This window comes from Larimichthys crocea, chromosome VII, assembly GCF_000972845.2.
Source record: "Larimichthys crocea isolate SSNF chromosome VII, L_crocea_2.0, whole genome shotgun sequence".
In the NCBI taxonomy this organism is placed as follows: domain Eukaryota; kingdom Metazoa; phylum Chordata; class Actinopteri; family Sciaenidae; genus Larimichthys; species Larimichthys crocea.
The window spans coordinates 5,757,937-5,774,663 of record NC_040017.1 but is presented as its reverse complement, the minus strand read 5'-3'; the positions used below and the strand labels follow the sequence as shown (position 1 = coordinate 5,774,663).

The following is a 16,727-nucleotide window of genomic DNA, read 5'->3' as shown; positions in this document are numbered from 1 at the left end:
GAACAAAATAGGATTAATAATTTGCATTTTAACTCTTTATTGACAGTGACACAAGCCCATACTGGCTAAGTGGCTCTTTTTTAAGCATGTGCAAATGTGAGTACATGCACATAAAGTATATAAGTACGGAGGCTGTGTGTGTGTGTGTGTGTGTGTGTGTGTGTGTGTGTGTTTGCATACATGTGATTTCTTTACATGCATGATTTATGGGGCAGTAACACTGTGTTTGTGTGCGTGTGTGTTATTTATTGGCATGTGTGTCTATTCGCTAAAATGTGCACATATCTGCAGACTGCAGAGCCTGACGGACTATGTGTGTGTGTATGTGTGTGTGTGTGTGTGCGTGTGTCTCTGTTTCTGCGGGTCAGTGTGATTACAAAGCATCCATAGATCAAGTTTTATTATGCACCAAAACTGCCTCTGTCCTCTTTACTTTGCAATGTCATCGCTGCACACAAGCTCACATTGCGCACACACACACACACACACACACACACACACACACACACACACACACACACACACACACACAGACAAATGCATGCATCCAGACCCACAATGCACTGGGAGTTACGCAACCTGCTGACTGGACATGAGTGAAAGTAGTACTTGTGTGTGTGTGTGAGGGTGAGGGGTGGGGTAGATTTGGAGGATGCAGGGATGGAAAAGGAGCAGAAATGGGGGGGAAACAGAGGAAGAGCAGAGCATGGCACTGGTGCAGGCATTAGTGTGACAACAGATGGATTGCAGGAAAGAGTTCCAATTTCCTCTTTGAGAGTAAAGCAGGGGGGAGCAAAAAAAAAAAAGAAAAAAAGAAAGATAGATAGATAGAGAGACCAAATAAGGAAAGGGGAGTGAAAAAAATGAAGCACAATGAAGCGCAGAGAAGAGATCGAATCAGCGGCAGGGAAGCAGCAGCAGCAGCAGCAATAATGAGAACACATGAAAGTGCAAAGAGGAAGAGGATGGGGGAAAGAGTGAGAGGAGGAAGATGGAGTGAGAGTGAGAGAGAGAGAAAAGAAGCCAGTGACTTTTCATCTGTGACTGTCGCTTTCCATCTGACTGCATCTCTGCCTCCTTGTCTACATAGAAAAACCTGAAGATGTCTCCTTGAGCTTTTGTGTGCATGTGTGTGCTTTTCATGCGTCCAGTTGTTTATCTTTTGGGCTCTTGTTAAAATATGTGCCTTTTTTTTTTTGTGTGGCTGTAATTACGTGCACGTACGTGTGTGTGTGAGGGTTATAGGGACTCTCATTCATCACATTAAAGAGAGCAAGTGGGGGGAAGGGACTGAAACTGGACAGCAAAAGTTATTATGCAAAGGCTTGGCTGTAAATCTTTGAGTGTATGTATATATATGTGTGTGTGCGTGTGTGTGCGTGTGTGTGTGTGTGCGCGTGTGTGCACTCTACTGTATGTGTGTGTGCGCTCTCATTGTGTTTGTGTGCGCGGGCGCTTACTCCTGAGAGGCTCTCCTCATTAAGCAGCTAGGCGACAGGAGTGCAGAGTGTGTGTTTTCACACACCGCTGCTCCGATACAACTGGAGAGCCACTTTTTTTTTTTCTTCACCTCCCTTCCTTCTCTTCCCCTTTTGTGCTTCCTCATCTCTCTCCTCTCTCTCTTTCCTCTTTCCTCTTTCCTCCTTTTCCTTCCCTGCCTCCTCCCCTTCCTCCTCATTCTCTCCTTCCTCCACCCTTGTACCTCCTCCTCAACCTCACCCCCTTTGCTGTCGTCTAAAAAACCTGCAGCACCGAAGTGATTGTTGCCTTCGGTAATTGTGAAGAACAGATACACTCTGGAAGTGAAAATATTCACACTCAAACAGTTGCTTGTTAATTCCCTTTCAAGCTTCAGCCTTGATTAAACAAGTTTTGTAGTTTGGTGGCGATAGTAGCCACGGCAACTTGTGTTTCTCTGTTAATGGCTGAGTTCACCTTTGTGTATCTACACAACAGAACAGAAGAGAGGTTTAAAGACGCATATTTAATCAGCTCAATCAGTTCTAGCACGTGTTTAATATGCTCGCAAGTCAAGGTGCATGCAGAGACAGACACAGCGGAGGGGAAAAGATGAAAATTTAAAAAGTGTGGTGGACGAGAAAGTAAGGAAAGTCAACAGGTAGGCCTGTTTCTTTGCCTGTGTGTGTGTGTGTGTGGAGGTAATTCCCCTCAGATGGAAGCACTAAGTTGATGAGGCTTCCACTGCGGCTGGCCAGAGGATGAGATTATCGACCAGCACGGGTCGGGCTGTGGTATTGATTCCAGGCCAGAGTCTAGGAGGGAGATGGAGGAAGTGGAGGAGGCGGTAGAGCGGTGTGGAGGAAGACAGAAAGGGAGATACTGGGGGGGGAGAAAATGAGGGAGAATGTCAGGATGCAGGCGCCGGGTCACGGCTTCTTTTTTTTAAAGAGTGGCTCTTGTAGTGCGGCGCTGTAAGAATTGTGCTTCTTCACCAGGTCACCATTAGTCAGACCATCTTCAAATAAAGCCACTCATCATTTGATTTATTATCAATTCTGTGCAAGTTTTTCTCATCTTTTAAACTCTGCACTGCAACTGTGCACTCAAAATGAAAAGTCTCATTCAAATTAAGTGGCCAACACTGTCCAGTCTGAAGGATCACATTATTCCTTTACAGATTCAGAATATTTTCTTATTTTGAACATTTGAGTTCATTAATCTATGTGGAGGAAATACAACATGAAGGAGTGACATGTAGCAAAGTGTGTCATTCTTCCCCCCTTTTTTCATCTGCACAGTACACGATTTAGTAGTCTCATTTTGACCAGCAAAACTTTGCATTTATGTTGTTGTTTTTTTATACACAAATACATACAATAAAATGAAATAAGTGGTGTAAAGAAATATAAATTTTTTTGCTCAAAGTCAGAGGAGACTTTCAGAATTGTAAAAAAAAAAAAAAAGCAGCAGGGCAGCAGGCGGTTCAGAGAGCGAAAATAACAACGCAAGGTAACGAAGGAGCGGCATGGAGGAGGAAAGGAGAGGAAATGAGACAACGGGGGGAGAGGGAGAAATTATAAGCAGAGAGGGAGGAAAGACGGGGAAAGGTAGGTGTTGGGGAGCGGGGGGAGGAGGAGGAGGAGGAGGAGGAGGAGGTGGGGTGAGGAGCATTTGAGGATTCATCTCTTGCTGGATAATTCCCAGGAGGATCTCTCTCCTACACTTGAAAGCTGTGAAGTGTGCGGTTCTGCTCATACTCCTCCTGGTAATTGGAAGAGGAGGGGGGGGGGGGGACGGAGAGGAGAGGAGGGTCAGGTACAGGAGGGAGATATGTAGGTAAGAAAAGAGAGAGGGGAGAGAGGGAGGGAGGGAGGGAGGGTGGCTGAGGCAGGTAAAGATTTGGGGATGTGGAGAGGAAACAGGAGGACAGGAAAGTAACGAGGAAGAGAAAGAAAAAGAACCACCTGATTTGTGCCATCTTTCTCTCTTCAGTCTCTCGTTCTTTTCAACCCGACTTATATCTCTTTCATTTCGCTCATTACCTCGCACCTCTCTATTCTCTCTCTCTCTCTCTAACACTGCCCTCGTTCCTCCCTCCGTCCCTCCCTGTGGCGGCGATGGCGTGTCTGCGGTTGCAGGCGGCCTCTGAAACACGGCCGCAGGCGTTTAATCATTGATGGAGTTTTCTCCTCCACGCAGGCAGGCCAGCGGGCAGCCTCGACTCACTCACATGCGTCAGGACCTGCTGATTCATTCTCTGGGGTCTCCAAGCATGCACGTGCGTGCGCACACACACACACACCCACACACACGCGCGCACACGAATCGGCTACAAAGGCCGACAGAGATGCGTACACATAACAGTAGCACAGGCGCAGATAAAAATGTAGCCTGAATGTGTGTGTGTGTGTGTGTGTGTAGTTATCACACATGTGTGCCTGTCTAGTTTATCCCACCAGGGATTGTGAGGCCCAATCAGCAGCAGCGAGCACAAATAAAAGCAGCGAAGATAAAAGCAATTTATTTGACCAGAACAAGAAGACGAAAACGTGTTTGCATTGGCTCCAGGCCTGCTCGCCACATATGTCTCTACAGCTTTATACGTCTTTCTGCTCGACTCAGTAAACATCTGGTCGGGTTGTTCTTAAAAGAGTAAATACACTTACAGTATATACTGTATGCTCATCTACCATAGAGCGACGCTCTTTATCGCAGGCTACTGACACTGTCTGCAATTCATACGGAGCATACAGAGTTTGCTCTTCTCTTTGAACCATCTCAACAACTGTCGGACGGATTGGCAGGAAACTTTGTACAGATATTTCATGATCATGAAGACTTTTTTTTTTTGCTTGTTAATGAAATGTCTCAACAGCTAGATGGATTGACATGAAATTTGATAGACATTGATATCCTCCTTTGGATGAATTATAATAACTTTAGTGATTCCTTTACTTTTCATCTAGCATGATCATCAGGTCAAGAATCCTGTATCTCACCAATACTTGATACTTGCATTCCCATCAGCCTCAGCTGTAAAAACTATGAGGGTGAGCATGGTAGTTTGAAGGGCTACTCTCGGATTACTCAGCATATGATAGACGGTCCATCCATTTTTAAGCTCTGGTGTAGAGTGGCAATTGGAAATGGAATTTTTAACATGCATAAAATGTGTTGCGTAGTATTATCGTGAGATCATTTGAAAATGTTTGAGGGCACTAACATATATACTGCACATTTCACACCCAGCATTCAAACAGTGAGGCGGTTAAAGAGTAAATAGAGTGTACTATGGAGTGAATGATTTCAGGGACAGCAGTGAACATTACACCTGCTAAACAACAATGTGTGTGAGCATCTTAGCCAATGCTAGCATTTGGCTCAAATGACCACTGTGCCAATATACAGCCTCACGGACCTCGGCTGTGAACATTATAGTCTATAATGGATGGATTTGAAGAATATGTAATGTTTTTTTGAGGGCCGGACAGTGGTGCAGTGGTGCAACCTTATTGATCCCCCAGTGGGGGAATTCTTTTTTCACTCAAGTTTCTCTTCACTCAAGTACGAAATACAACCACACACACACACACACACACACACACACATATACACACACACACACACACACACACACACACACAAAGGGCTCACAGACATGCAAATGTGGAGAGATGGTGGAGTTATGGACAGCCACATAGCGGTGCCCTGGGAGCAGTTAGTGGTTTGGTACCTTTGCTCAAGGAGGAGAACTGGCACCTCTCCAGCTACTAGTCTCTGGTTTGACTCCCCTCAAACGGCTGGGGCCTTTCTGTGTGAAGTTTGCATGTGTCCATGAGGGTTCTCTTCCTCCAAACAGACTAACTAACTAACTAACTCCAAAGACTATCTCCCAATGTCAGCTGGGATCTGCTCCAGCGCCCTGTAACCCTGATAAGGATAAGTGGTTACTGAAATGTAATGTATGTTGTTGTATGTAATGCAACTCTCATCATTCATAATATTATCACTGGCAAAAAAAAGATTATATTATATTATATGATATTACATTATATTATATTATATGATATTATATATTATATACTCCTTTTTTAGAACTCTATCTATTTAGATCCTCAACTCTAGCTGATACATTGATCTCGCCACTTTATTATTCATCATTGCACCGCACATGAAAGTGTACAGCAGTAACATGCGTGTCCTATGCTTCCTTCCTCACAGTATAGTTGACAGCTTATGGTTTTTGCTCAGCGTATTCCTGTTGAATCCCAACCACCACCACCCATGTCTGTCTGTCTGTCTGTCTGTCTGTCTGTCTGTCTGTCATCCTGATCAGAGAGTTTTCTTTTAAAATATTTTTTATTATATTTCTCGGAGGATTAAAGCCAGACCCCGTGGAGTAGAAACCCAATCTCTCTCACTCCTCCTTCCTTTCTCACCCTCTTTTCCATCAAATTCACCCTCATCTCCCCTCACCCCCCTCCTCTTCCAGCTAAACAGGACTCCACCCTGAAGTGGATGGATTAATGACCTCTCTCTGTCTCTCATGTGCACACACGCACAGTATCACCTACTGGGATGCTGTCTGTCGGCGTGCCTGTGTGCGTTTATCTTTTGTCTTTCCGCAGGATGGATGCTGTTTTGTGCATGCCTATGTGTGTATATATGTGTTTGTGTGTGTGTGTGTGTGTGTGTGTGTGTACCACTCTATTGTATTCTCTGTTGCTTTGTCCTGCCTGGTGAGTCATAGTGAAGGACCCGTCCAGTGCATTTCATCTTAGAGAAGAGAGCGCACATACAAAGTAGTCTGCAGTGGTTATGTGATTGCTTCCATTAAAGTGATTATGCAATCAACAGCCGTAAGTCAGGCAGGAGGCAGACAGGCAGTCAGAGAGACAGACAGAAAAAAGGAGGGGCCGGTGGTGGATGGTGGGGTAGACATGGGACGCACACACACATACACTCACACATGCAATGCAGCACTCGGGCAGGCAGGGGGAATTTCTCTCTTGTTAATAATCATTATGAAACGGCTTCACGTGGAGCACTTGCCTCGCCGTGCTCAGCATGACGGCAGGTTTGTCCCGGCAACCTCCCTACACACACACACACACGCACACAGACACACACACTCGTACTTTTCCAGTCTTTCTTCACTCCTAACAATATTTACAGACCCCAGGGGCTATCAGAGGATGTCCCTCTCTGGGCCTCCCTGTCTCCCTTATTCCCACTTCCTGGGTGAGCCAGGGGCTTTAGTGAGTCCCAGGCTCCGGTGCAGGCCTGCACCATTGCTTGTTTTTACCAAAGCAAATAGATGGAAGATAGACAGATAGACAGAGCGCTGTCTGGCAATGAGGACTTACTTACAGCTCACCACCCCTTCCTCTTTTTTGTTTTACACCTCAACATTTTAGCTCTAATCACTCCATGTCAGTACAACACTCTGCCGACAATATTTTCTCTGTCTCAGCACACATTGCTGATGGCCGCTCTGTTGATCTGTCTTTTACAGTCTTTCCCTCTGCTCTGTCTAGAGATTGATACAGCTCCTTCACTGCAGGGCAACATTTCATAACACTGACTTATGAGTTTACACTCTGCTCTTCATCCACACCTTTCTTTTTTTTCTTCTGAGAATCCAGGCAGGAGCAAACTGAAGTCCCACTCTTACTTACTCACTTCTATTTTCTTTTTCTTCTTCCAGCCAAGAAAGCACCAGACGGCTCAGTGATCGCCAACGGCTACTGCGACTTCTGCCTCGGAGGCTCAAAGAAAACAGGCTGTCCTGAAGACCTTATCTCCTGTGCGGACTGTGGACGCTCAGGTAGGGCTCCGCTGAAGGGGATGATTGGCAGGAGGAAGGCGGTCCTCTGTTGATGCACACTTTTGAAATGCTTCATTTGTCGAGTACCGACATGGTATTTGCTATATAAATAAATGCAAGTTTCAATTGCTGTTACGCTTAAAAATGGATGGACCATACCAGTGTTTTTTTTTGTTTTAGCCTACTAGAAATCATGTACAACTTAACCGTATTAAAAGCCATTTGCTGTAATGTTTAACAGTTGTGAGGATTTTTTTCTCACCTTCCAGGCAACCATTGGTTTACATGTTTTACTACAGCTTTAAAAGCAGTTTGCAGAGCCTTGAAACTGACCCAAGATTGCATTTTTTTACAACTATGGTGGCCCTGAAGGACAAAAAACATAGAGTGAAAGCATAAACATGCAAATACCAAAACATGTACATAGACATTAATAACGCTAACTCACTAAAGGTTAGCTATCAAAGTAGCGTCACCTTATTAACATTTGAATTGGTGTCTAGTGTTTCTTTGATGAGTTATTGTCCTTAAAGGCCACCGTACATAAAAATGAAACTCATGCCTGCTTTTATTTGTGTAAGTTATGTTTTTGTAGTAGTTGTAAGTGCAGTCAAAGTCAGCATTACTCTTCAGCAGCAGTATAAGTAAAATAAAAACGTACATGAACTCCTCCGTGATGTATTGCCTTTTTCTTAAGTTACTCTCTGCAAGTTGATTTCCCTTCTGTATGGAGAGGAGTAGAAACCCTTGGCTGCCTGAAAGTAAGAAACCATATTAAAACTTCGTAAACACTATGACATGCAGTGGCAATAATGTAAAATGTGCTAAAATCTTCTGTGCAAGAAGAATGTCTTACTCCGCAAAGACACACTTTTATTGCTGTTTGAGAGGTGTAAGAGTGGCAGGAATTTAAATCCACCTTGAAATCTTATTTTGAAAGTATCGACTCTCAAAGAGAAGTGCTATTATACATGTATTATATAATGAATTTCTCATGGATGAAAATACCAACATTGTTTGGAACAGGATTTTGTAAAGATTTGTATAAAACCAAGAATATCACAGATGAAAAAAAAAAAAGCTATTCAACAAATTGCATGTAGCTCCAAGTATATGCAATAAATGTGAAGATACATGCAGTATGCACACACTCTGACTACTGTTGAAAAGGTCAGGGATGAACTTTCACACGCACTTCTTTTCATTTACCGTGGTCATGTCTATTGATCACAGTTAAAATATGAATGGGTACAATAAAATGTAATCTTGGTGTGACCAAAAAAGCACTAAATTGCTTCGAATCCTGTCTGCTGCACACCTTTCAACATGCCTGGCTTGTTGTACAAAGACCTTCTTTACATTTGTGATATTATAAACCACTGTCTATTTCCTCTTTTAAGGCTCATGTGCTACAAGGAACTTAGTTTGTGCGAGAAAGGTCTCCTTCAGTATGTGTTTTGGTTGTGAATGGCCAACAGTAGAGTTCAAGTATTATTTTTTAAACTATGGTTGTATTATTTTTTCCCTCCATTATTATTATAAGTCCCTTTGTTTTGGAATGGGATGTGTTTGTATATTCTGGTTCTATGTATACATGCAGAGATTGCAGTGTATATGGTGCAGAATTTGTGTATTTATTACTTGATTGCATGTACTGTATATATCTATATTTTCCGCACATGTTTTCTTTTCATCTGATAAATAAAAAGAACTAAAAAGATGTATGTGATTTGTAGTGAATGGGCTGAAGCATGCAAAACATTGGTATGGTCCTCTTCTTTAGAAACCACCCACAAAGAAGACAAATGAAGGTCAGGAAATGAGGGTGACGTAACAATATTTCTATTGTTGTGATCATGTAACAGCAAGTTCCAGGGGAAAAAAGAAACTATAATAATAGGGAAGGAGAGAAAAGAGAGACAGGATAAGTGGACTGCGGTGGAAAAGTACAATTTATTTTCCTGTTACACCTGAAAAATTGTTGTTTTGGAATTTGCGACAGGCTGAAATCAAAAGTGAGCTTGTGCTTTTTCAGAGATGACTGTTACTAAATATTATAATTTTACCAAAATTTAGACTCTCAGGAAAAGTGGCGTCCAAAAACATCTCAAGTAATGTTCACATCTGTAAAACACCACTTTCAACTCAATACAAACAAATCACCCGTATGAAGCAAACAGACTGATGGATAGATAGAACCGTAGATGATGGATGACTGTCCTCAAAATACAGGAAGCGATGGTGAAAAAAAGAAAGAAAAAAAAAACCGTTGTGTGGGCGTGTGCTTGTGTGTGTGTGTGTGTGTGTGTGTGTGTGTGTGTCTGTGTGTGTGCACCCAGGCCACCCGTCCTGTCTGCAGTTCACAGTGAACATGACGGCTGCGGTGAGGACTTATCGCTGGCAGTGCATCGAGTGCAAGTCCTGCAGTCTGTGTGGCACCTCTGAGAACGACGTAGGAGCTCACTTTATACTACATGTTAATTCTAAACACATGTGGCTGCACACACACACACACACACACACACACGCAGTATATAGTGTACATATATGTATAGTGCAAGTGCTTATCGTCAAACTACACCTTTTGAGCAGTGATCCTGGCTTGCTTGCAGACTTGAGTGCATGATGGTTTGATCCCTCTGTCTGAAGGATGATTTCTTACCCAGTTAGTCTCACTGGGATGAAGCAGATTTAAACCCGAGAGGATTTCAAAGATACATAGATGTCAACATGGATTAAATGCTGCTTTTTAATTCATAAACAGTGCACAGGTATTTGCATTCACACAGACTGTAGTGCAGAAAATAAAGTCACAGAGCAGGTTATTATTGATTCATGACTTCAGAGAATAAGGAACTATTTCCACAAAGGGGAAGTTGTTTATTCTCATTTTTATACTCCCTTCCAAAATAAAAGTCAGCATGTTTTAAATAAAGAATTATATTAACAACTTAAAAATAACCAAAGAACACGTATATCACACCTCAACCTCTTGATTTATAGTTATGCATATTTATATATTCAAGCACCACATAAATAAATGAAAGCTCTTGTTTCCTCAGCTTTGATTTTCACACCTATCCCCATGTAATAACATCTGTTTATGTGAATTTTCTCCTCTGTTCCAGGACCAGCTGTTGTTCTGTGATGATTGTGACAGAGGCTACCACATGTACTGTCTGAGCCCTCCCATGTCTGAACCTCCAGAGGGTATGTACAGTAACACTAAGAGGAATACAAGCATACCTGGACTTCTCTAAAAGTGTTTATATCAATTCAGAGTGAAGTATACGTTCAGACTGCACAGCCCAAAGCAAACTCATCTGAGAAGATTTTTTTCATTGTTTGTACAGGATTATGTAACTGTCTGTACCGTAGGTGGGGAGACAATCACAGTGAGGAGAGTGAAATCTGCGGTCAAAACGGTCAGACTATCGCTGTGCTGCTTTTACGTAGTGAAAAAAAACAACAAGAATTTAACCCGTCGTTGACTCTCTGGACTCTGTAAGAATACCAATAAATCCAGCAGGCTGCCGGGGTCTTCACTGTGACTAACACCACAGATGGAGCAGTTACACCTGTTCAAATGAACATTTTCTGACTACGCATAAGATGGCTGCCTTGGGATGTTTGATGGCGTTGTCATGGAAATTAGTAATAGGAGAGATAATCTGTTTCCATGGCAAAAGTGTCACTTGTCTGAACATACACTAGCGGTGGCACTTGTGTTCAACACTTGCTAACGGTGTCATGCTCTGCCCACACATGCGACACTCAAGATTTGAAATCCAGCAGCAGTGGCTGTTATTTTAGATGTACTCACAAGAAGAATCCTTACAAACATAAACATAAATATGCTTTATACATCCTGTGCTCACAGAACACCTTTAGGCACACTCTGAAGTCAAAGATTGAGAGTTTTTTTTAAACATCCATCTCAAGTTGATGTTTAATTAATGCCACAAATCTCTTGCTCCGATTCAAACCAAACTAGTTGTCAAATCCCCTGCATCTGCTGAACAGCATGTGGTGTTTTGACATGCAGCTTTAATTTACAGTATTACTTAACCGCTAAAGTGAAGGATTAATCCACAAGGCTTTACAATAGCATTGATTGAACTTGTGATCTGTGACGTGCTCTGTGTGTGTGTGTGTGTGTGTGTGTGTGTGTGTGTGTGTGCGTGTCGTACAGGGAGCTGGAGCTGTCATCTGTGTCTGAGACAACTGAAGGAGAAGGCCTCGGCCTACATCACCCTCACTTAATCTGCGGAGCTACGCCTCATCCTCTCGGCCCTTCATCCTCTCCCAAACCACCTCTCCGTCACCCCTCTCTTTGTGCCTCTGCCCCCGACCCCCCCTCCCGCCCCTTCACCCTTCTACTCTGATCCACTCGCCACCACTTCCTCTACAATCTGCCCCCCCCTCCCCGCCCTGGTGACCTTTGACACAACTGAGCACACAGCACCCGTAGCGCTGCACCCATTCTTGAACGTCCGTCCGGCGGCGAGGCCAACCTCCGTCTTTTTGTGTCACTCACATTCCGAGATGTGCTTGACCTGACTACTCCCGCCACCCACACCCCTCTCTCCTGCTCTGTCTCAACAGAGGAATTCATCAGCTGGCAATAAGTTTGCTAGCGAGACACACACTCCAGCCTGCCAAGGGCACTTCAGAGGCATACTACTCCACAGGAACCCTCTTAAGGGCCCTCGGAAGAGCCCTAATGATCTTCAGCTGCAACTCAGTCAAGTAGTGAGTGAGAATTAATAAGATGGATAGGTGTTAGGTCGAGGACAGGGCATGGAAGACCCTGGATAACCATGGAGCAGTATGTTTCAGTGTTAGCCAACTGTGAAATATACACCTAACCAAAATTTCATTTACTCCCTCTGTCCTTTTCCGTGTATGGCAGAGCTGAGACGTTGAACTCTGCGCTCTGCGCTCTGAGCTCTGATTTGTCTGCAGGGCGCACTGCCCTGCGCAGTCTCAAAGGGGAATGAGTTGTACAGAATTCAGACTGATTCTCTATTTATGCACTCTTGAAAAACTCCCCTTACCGACAAACAATAAGCAGCTGGTCAGGAACTCAGACCGTTTTTTGACCTCACCGTGTCCTCTCTCCTTGCATGTGGTTTCCACAAATGAATGATGCATTTTAGGATTTGACACTGAGGGTTTTAGTGTTCCGGTGTGATCCTCGGATGAGAGAGAGAGAGGTGGATTTTTTCTCTAATCAGCTATCTCTGATCAAACAGTGTATTTAAAAATGACAATTTAGGCTTAGCATCGCTCACAAATCCTTTACCTGACCTTTATCTGCCCTTCCCTTCCACGAAACAATGACTGTGAAGCCAATGCGAGACTGGAACGCTCCTGGTGCTTGGTGTGTATTATCTCTGTGTTAAGAATGTAGGATTGATGTGTGGACAATGCAGATCTTTGTCTGGCCCATGCAGAGGCCTAAAAAAACTTATTTTCTATGATTCCTTTTTTATTTCATTTTTTTTTCATTTGCATGTTCTTATTTCAATTGTTTTTAAAGACTTTTGATTGAAATTGAAAAAGAAAGCACACTTAATTCGCAATAATGTGTTTGTGATATGAACTATTTTGGCCAAACTGGGTGTGTTTTAAACTCTGTGTGTGCCTGTGTGTCTGTTTGTGTGAGTTTATCTGAGCACTACAGTAATTGTAGCCAGCTCCATGCTTGGTGGTTATCTGTGAGAGGATTTGAGTAGCACGAAGGTAATGTGAATGTAAGTGAGGTCAGCATTTTCCCTGTGCAGGCATTCTGACAGAGGTGGAACAAAGTCATTGTTTTGCAAGTCACAAGTCACAAGTCTTGGCGTTGGAGTTCAGAGTCAAGGCCAAGAAGTGTTAAAGATGTAGTTTGACATTCTGGGAAATAGATCCGAAAATAAAAGTGTAAGAAATTTACGACTTTACAGGGCTTCAGTGCCAGACTCACTGCATCCAGCCAAGAAATAGCCCTTTGTATTTTACACGGATTAAAGAAACAAGATATAATGTAAGCTCATAGAGCTGCTTATAGGTGGACTTTTTAATCTTTGCAGCCATGCTGGCTGTTTCCCCCACTTCCAGTATTAATGCTAACCTAAGCTAAACAACTCCTGGCTGTAGCTTCACATTTATAAGACAAATATGAGAGTAGCATCAATCTTCCCAACTAACTCTTGTCAATATATAGTAACTGAGTGTCAGTCCGTCCCAGATCCCCGTCAGCATTTTGTACCTGTGGTACAAACACTAACACCTCTCTGAGCTCTGACCTTACAGCCCAGCTAACAAACTGAGCTAACATTAGCTAACAGCAGCTACAGTTGGCAGCAGTTTACTTCACTCTGTAAATCACAGAGAGATGATGCAGAGAAACCAGAGGACAGCAGAGGCAAAACCAGAAAACATTTTCTCCATAAAATATGCTACAAATATTATACTTTCACCAAAATCAGTCAAATAGTTGCTGGTTTGCAACTTGGTGCCATAAAGCGTTACATACTTCTCGTGGGTGATCATACCCAGAGCACAAAATGACATGATGAACAGATGTACGCCTGATTACAGGTCAGTGTAGCATTAAAATGATTTTATGGTAGAAAAGTTACATAATGTTACTTTAGTTCCATTTAAGTCTTTAACTACAGATTAACATCTGCATTTAATATAAAAGGTTTTTTCCCCTGTCTTTTCTCTCTTTCTGATTTTACTACATAACATGCAGGAGAACAACTCTTGGGAAAATATCACCAAACACACTGACTGTGTCGAGGGTCATTGATTTTATGTTTGCAGAGACTCTAAGCTCTTTGTTAGTAGCTTAAAGCAATACTCAACCCGAAATGTGTCCTTTCACGATCAAACACTCTGAATAGTGGCTTTTAACAGACACCAAACCACTAATGTAACTTAATCGTCCACATTATTTTTAGATCTAAACACTCATGTTATCACCACAATCATTTTTTTGTTGTGGTTGTTTATTTATTGGACTCCCCAAAAGTAGTTGTTGCCAAGGCAACACAGGGATCCGTCTTCAAATAACTAAAATACGGCCAAGTACACCGCTTTCTGTTTGACACCGGCTTACATGAGAACACTCGACTCTTGGTGAGAGTATCAAAAAGCTCCAGTACAAGTGAAGTCACAAGTCGTTGGTGTTAAAGTCAAAATCAAGTGTTGAGGTTGAGTCAGCTTGCCGGCTCTGTGTCTGTCTCGCCAAGTGAAACATGTTGTTTTTATCACCTCTGTGTCCTGTAAAGCACGAGGACAGCTGTTTAGCGCGAGTGAAATGTAGAAGATGTTCTGCTATCTGCCAGTCTGCTCTGCACGTTCCAAGGCGGTGTAATAAATCAGTGCTTGAAGACCAAGCTGAAATATTAAGGCTTGAGTTTGTCATAATGGGATTAATGAAGCCGGACAGCCAGCATGCATTTTTGTGAGCTTGCACAATCTCTTTTTTTTTCCTTTTTAACCCCGATGCCCATTATGTTATCCTCAACCAGTTTAAATGGACTTCTCAAGGCGACCCTAATGAGCACGTTACAAGATAGAAGTGCTGATTTGGGAGGATGTTTTCAACATTTCTGAATTGTTTGTTAGTAAAGAGGGGCATCCATCCAGTGATCCGAGAGCTTTAAGCTTGGAGACAATAGCTGTAAATAGGGGATTGAATTAAGGGCAACAAATTGCCATTTCATACACGACTTCATTCTTGTACATATCAAAGTATGAAAAAGGTCAAATTCAAGTTGCTTTGAATGACACTGAATCTCATTTTTAATGCTGCATCATGTCTCCAAAAGGAAACTGGTGAGATCAGATGGCCTGTGAGAATGTACCTGAACTGTAACTGTCTGTCTGTCTGCCATCTGATACAGAAAGACACGAGGTGCAAATACTGTGCTACCCCCTCGATTTAATGTAACTCCACTGATGCATGAATGACACCTGAAATGTTTCTGATTTCATATTTTGATATTGTCAGTGTTGTTGTTTTTTTTAAAAACAACGACGAGAACTAACCTTTAACTTCTGTTCATCTCCTTGTCCGGTTTTGTAATCTGTGTCTTTTCACATTTTGCACAGCGTGGCTGCGTTTGGTCTCCGAGTGTGTTTATGCCTGTGTGTGTGTGTCTGTTTGTGTGTGTGTGTGTGTGTGTGTGTGTGTGTGTGTGTGTGTGTGTGTGTATAAACACTTATGATAACTGGAAGGTCAGAGATAAGAAAAAAAACTGAACCAAAATAGTGAATTATTCGACATTTTTTCTTCTCAGTGGAACCACTTGCATGGCACAGCACTGCTAGAGGATTGTAATGTACAGATTTACAACAAAAGTGTGCTTGAGGGTGCGTTTCTCACAAGGCACTCGGATAAAGATGAATGACGTTTCGTTCTTGTGTGTTAAGTGTTATATTTGACAACAAAAGTAGTCTTATCCAATCATTTTTTTATTTAAATGTCCATCAACCAATGACAGCTAACATCGAGATTTTGAAGTGTGTGGAAATATTTGGATGATGAAATGGATGTTGATGATTGAATATAATGGAAATGTTTGTGTGGCGGGTGGACGACGATGATGATGTCAAAGGTGACTGAGAAGCCTTTACATTGGGAGCTTTGCTGGCACTTAGTAGGAGAAGCATGGTGGAGTCAAACTAATTTTGATTGTACTATCTTGGGGAGGGTGGGGGAAACCATGTTGGGGTTTCAGAAGGGTATCTGTGTGATTATTTAATGAAACTTGAGCCTTCCCTTTGTACAAATGGACAAACCAAGGTCTGTGGTGATGATGGAGGGGGGGAGGGTTGATGCCATTACCCCTGCACCCACACCGGTTTAAGGCTATGGGGGTGGCTCGCTCAGAGGGTGGAAACTTTGGGGCCACTCTATGGTCACTCTTGTAAATTGTCATTCTGTGATCTTGCTTGCATTTATTTATTTATTTATTTTTTGTCTTTGTTTTTTTTTTGTTGTTTTTTAAAATTCATTTCCCAAAAATAAGAAACTAATTGTAAGTATGTATGCGCGTGAGTGCGGGTGCACTTTTTATTTTTAATCTTTGCATTTTTTCAACGTGATTGTCTGTTGTAAACAAAACTGGATAAAGATGAGTTTTTAATTTGTATTTTTTACCTTGAGAGGAAGATGAAATCTTCTTGGACATTTTTTTAACCCCCCTCGCTCCCTCCCTTTTTCCTCCCTCCCTCTCTCCCTTCCTCCCTCTCTCTCTCTCTCTCTCTCTCTCTCTCTCTCTCTGTCTGGTACCTGGGAATGCTTTGAAATGTGGACTGTGACCGCATTGCTGTCATCACTGCTGTCAGTCATTCTCTGTGAATTCATCCGACTTTCTCAATTTGCCCAGTTTTTTCTCTCTTCCCTCGACTCATTTTTTTCCATTAAAAAGATGAGATTGAA

At 42.6% G+C, this 16,727-nt stretch overlaps 1 protein-coding gene across 3 annotated transcripts in view; it reads left to right on the top strand.

Moving 5' to 3' along the window:
* dpf1 (double PHD fingers 1) overlaps positions 1-16,428 on the top strand; it is a 41,021-nt gene extending 24,593 nt beyond the window's left edge. For 2 of the 3 annotated variants that reach the window (XM_027280186.1, XM_019270100.2), the window contains exons 9-12: positions 7,169-7,288; positions 9,628-9,740; positions 10,417-10,498; positions 11,481-16,428. In XM_027280186.1, the coding sequence (XP_027135987.1) occupies positions 7,169-7,288; positions 9,628-9,740; positions 10,417-10,498; positions 11,481-11,551 (386 nt within the window). In that variant the 3' untranslated portion in view covers positions 11,552-16,428. The remainder of the gene's footprint in view (positions 1-7,168; positions 7,289-9,627; positions 9,741-10,416; positions 10,499-11,480) is intronic. The other variant, XR_003462575.1, reaches the window with a different exon arrangement.
* Positions 16,429-16,727: the final 299 nt, after the last annotated feature.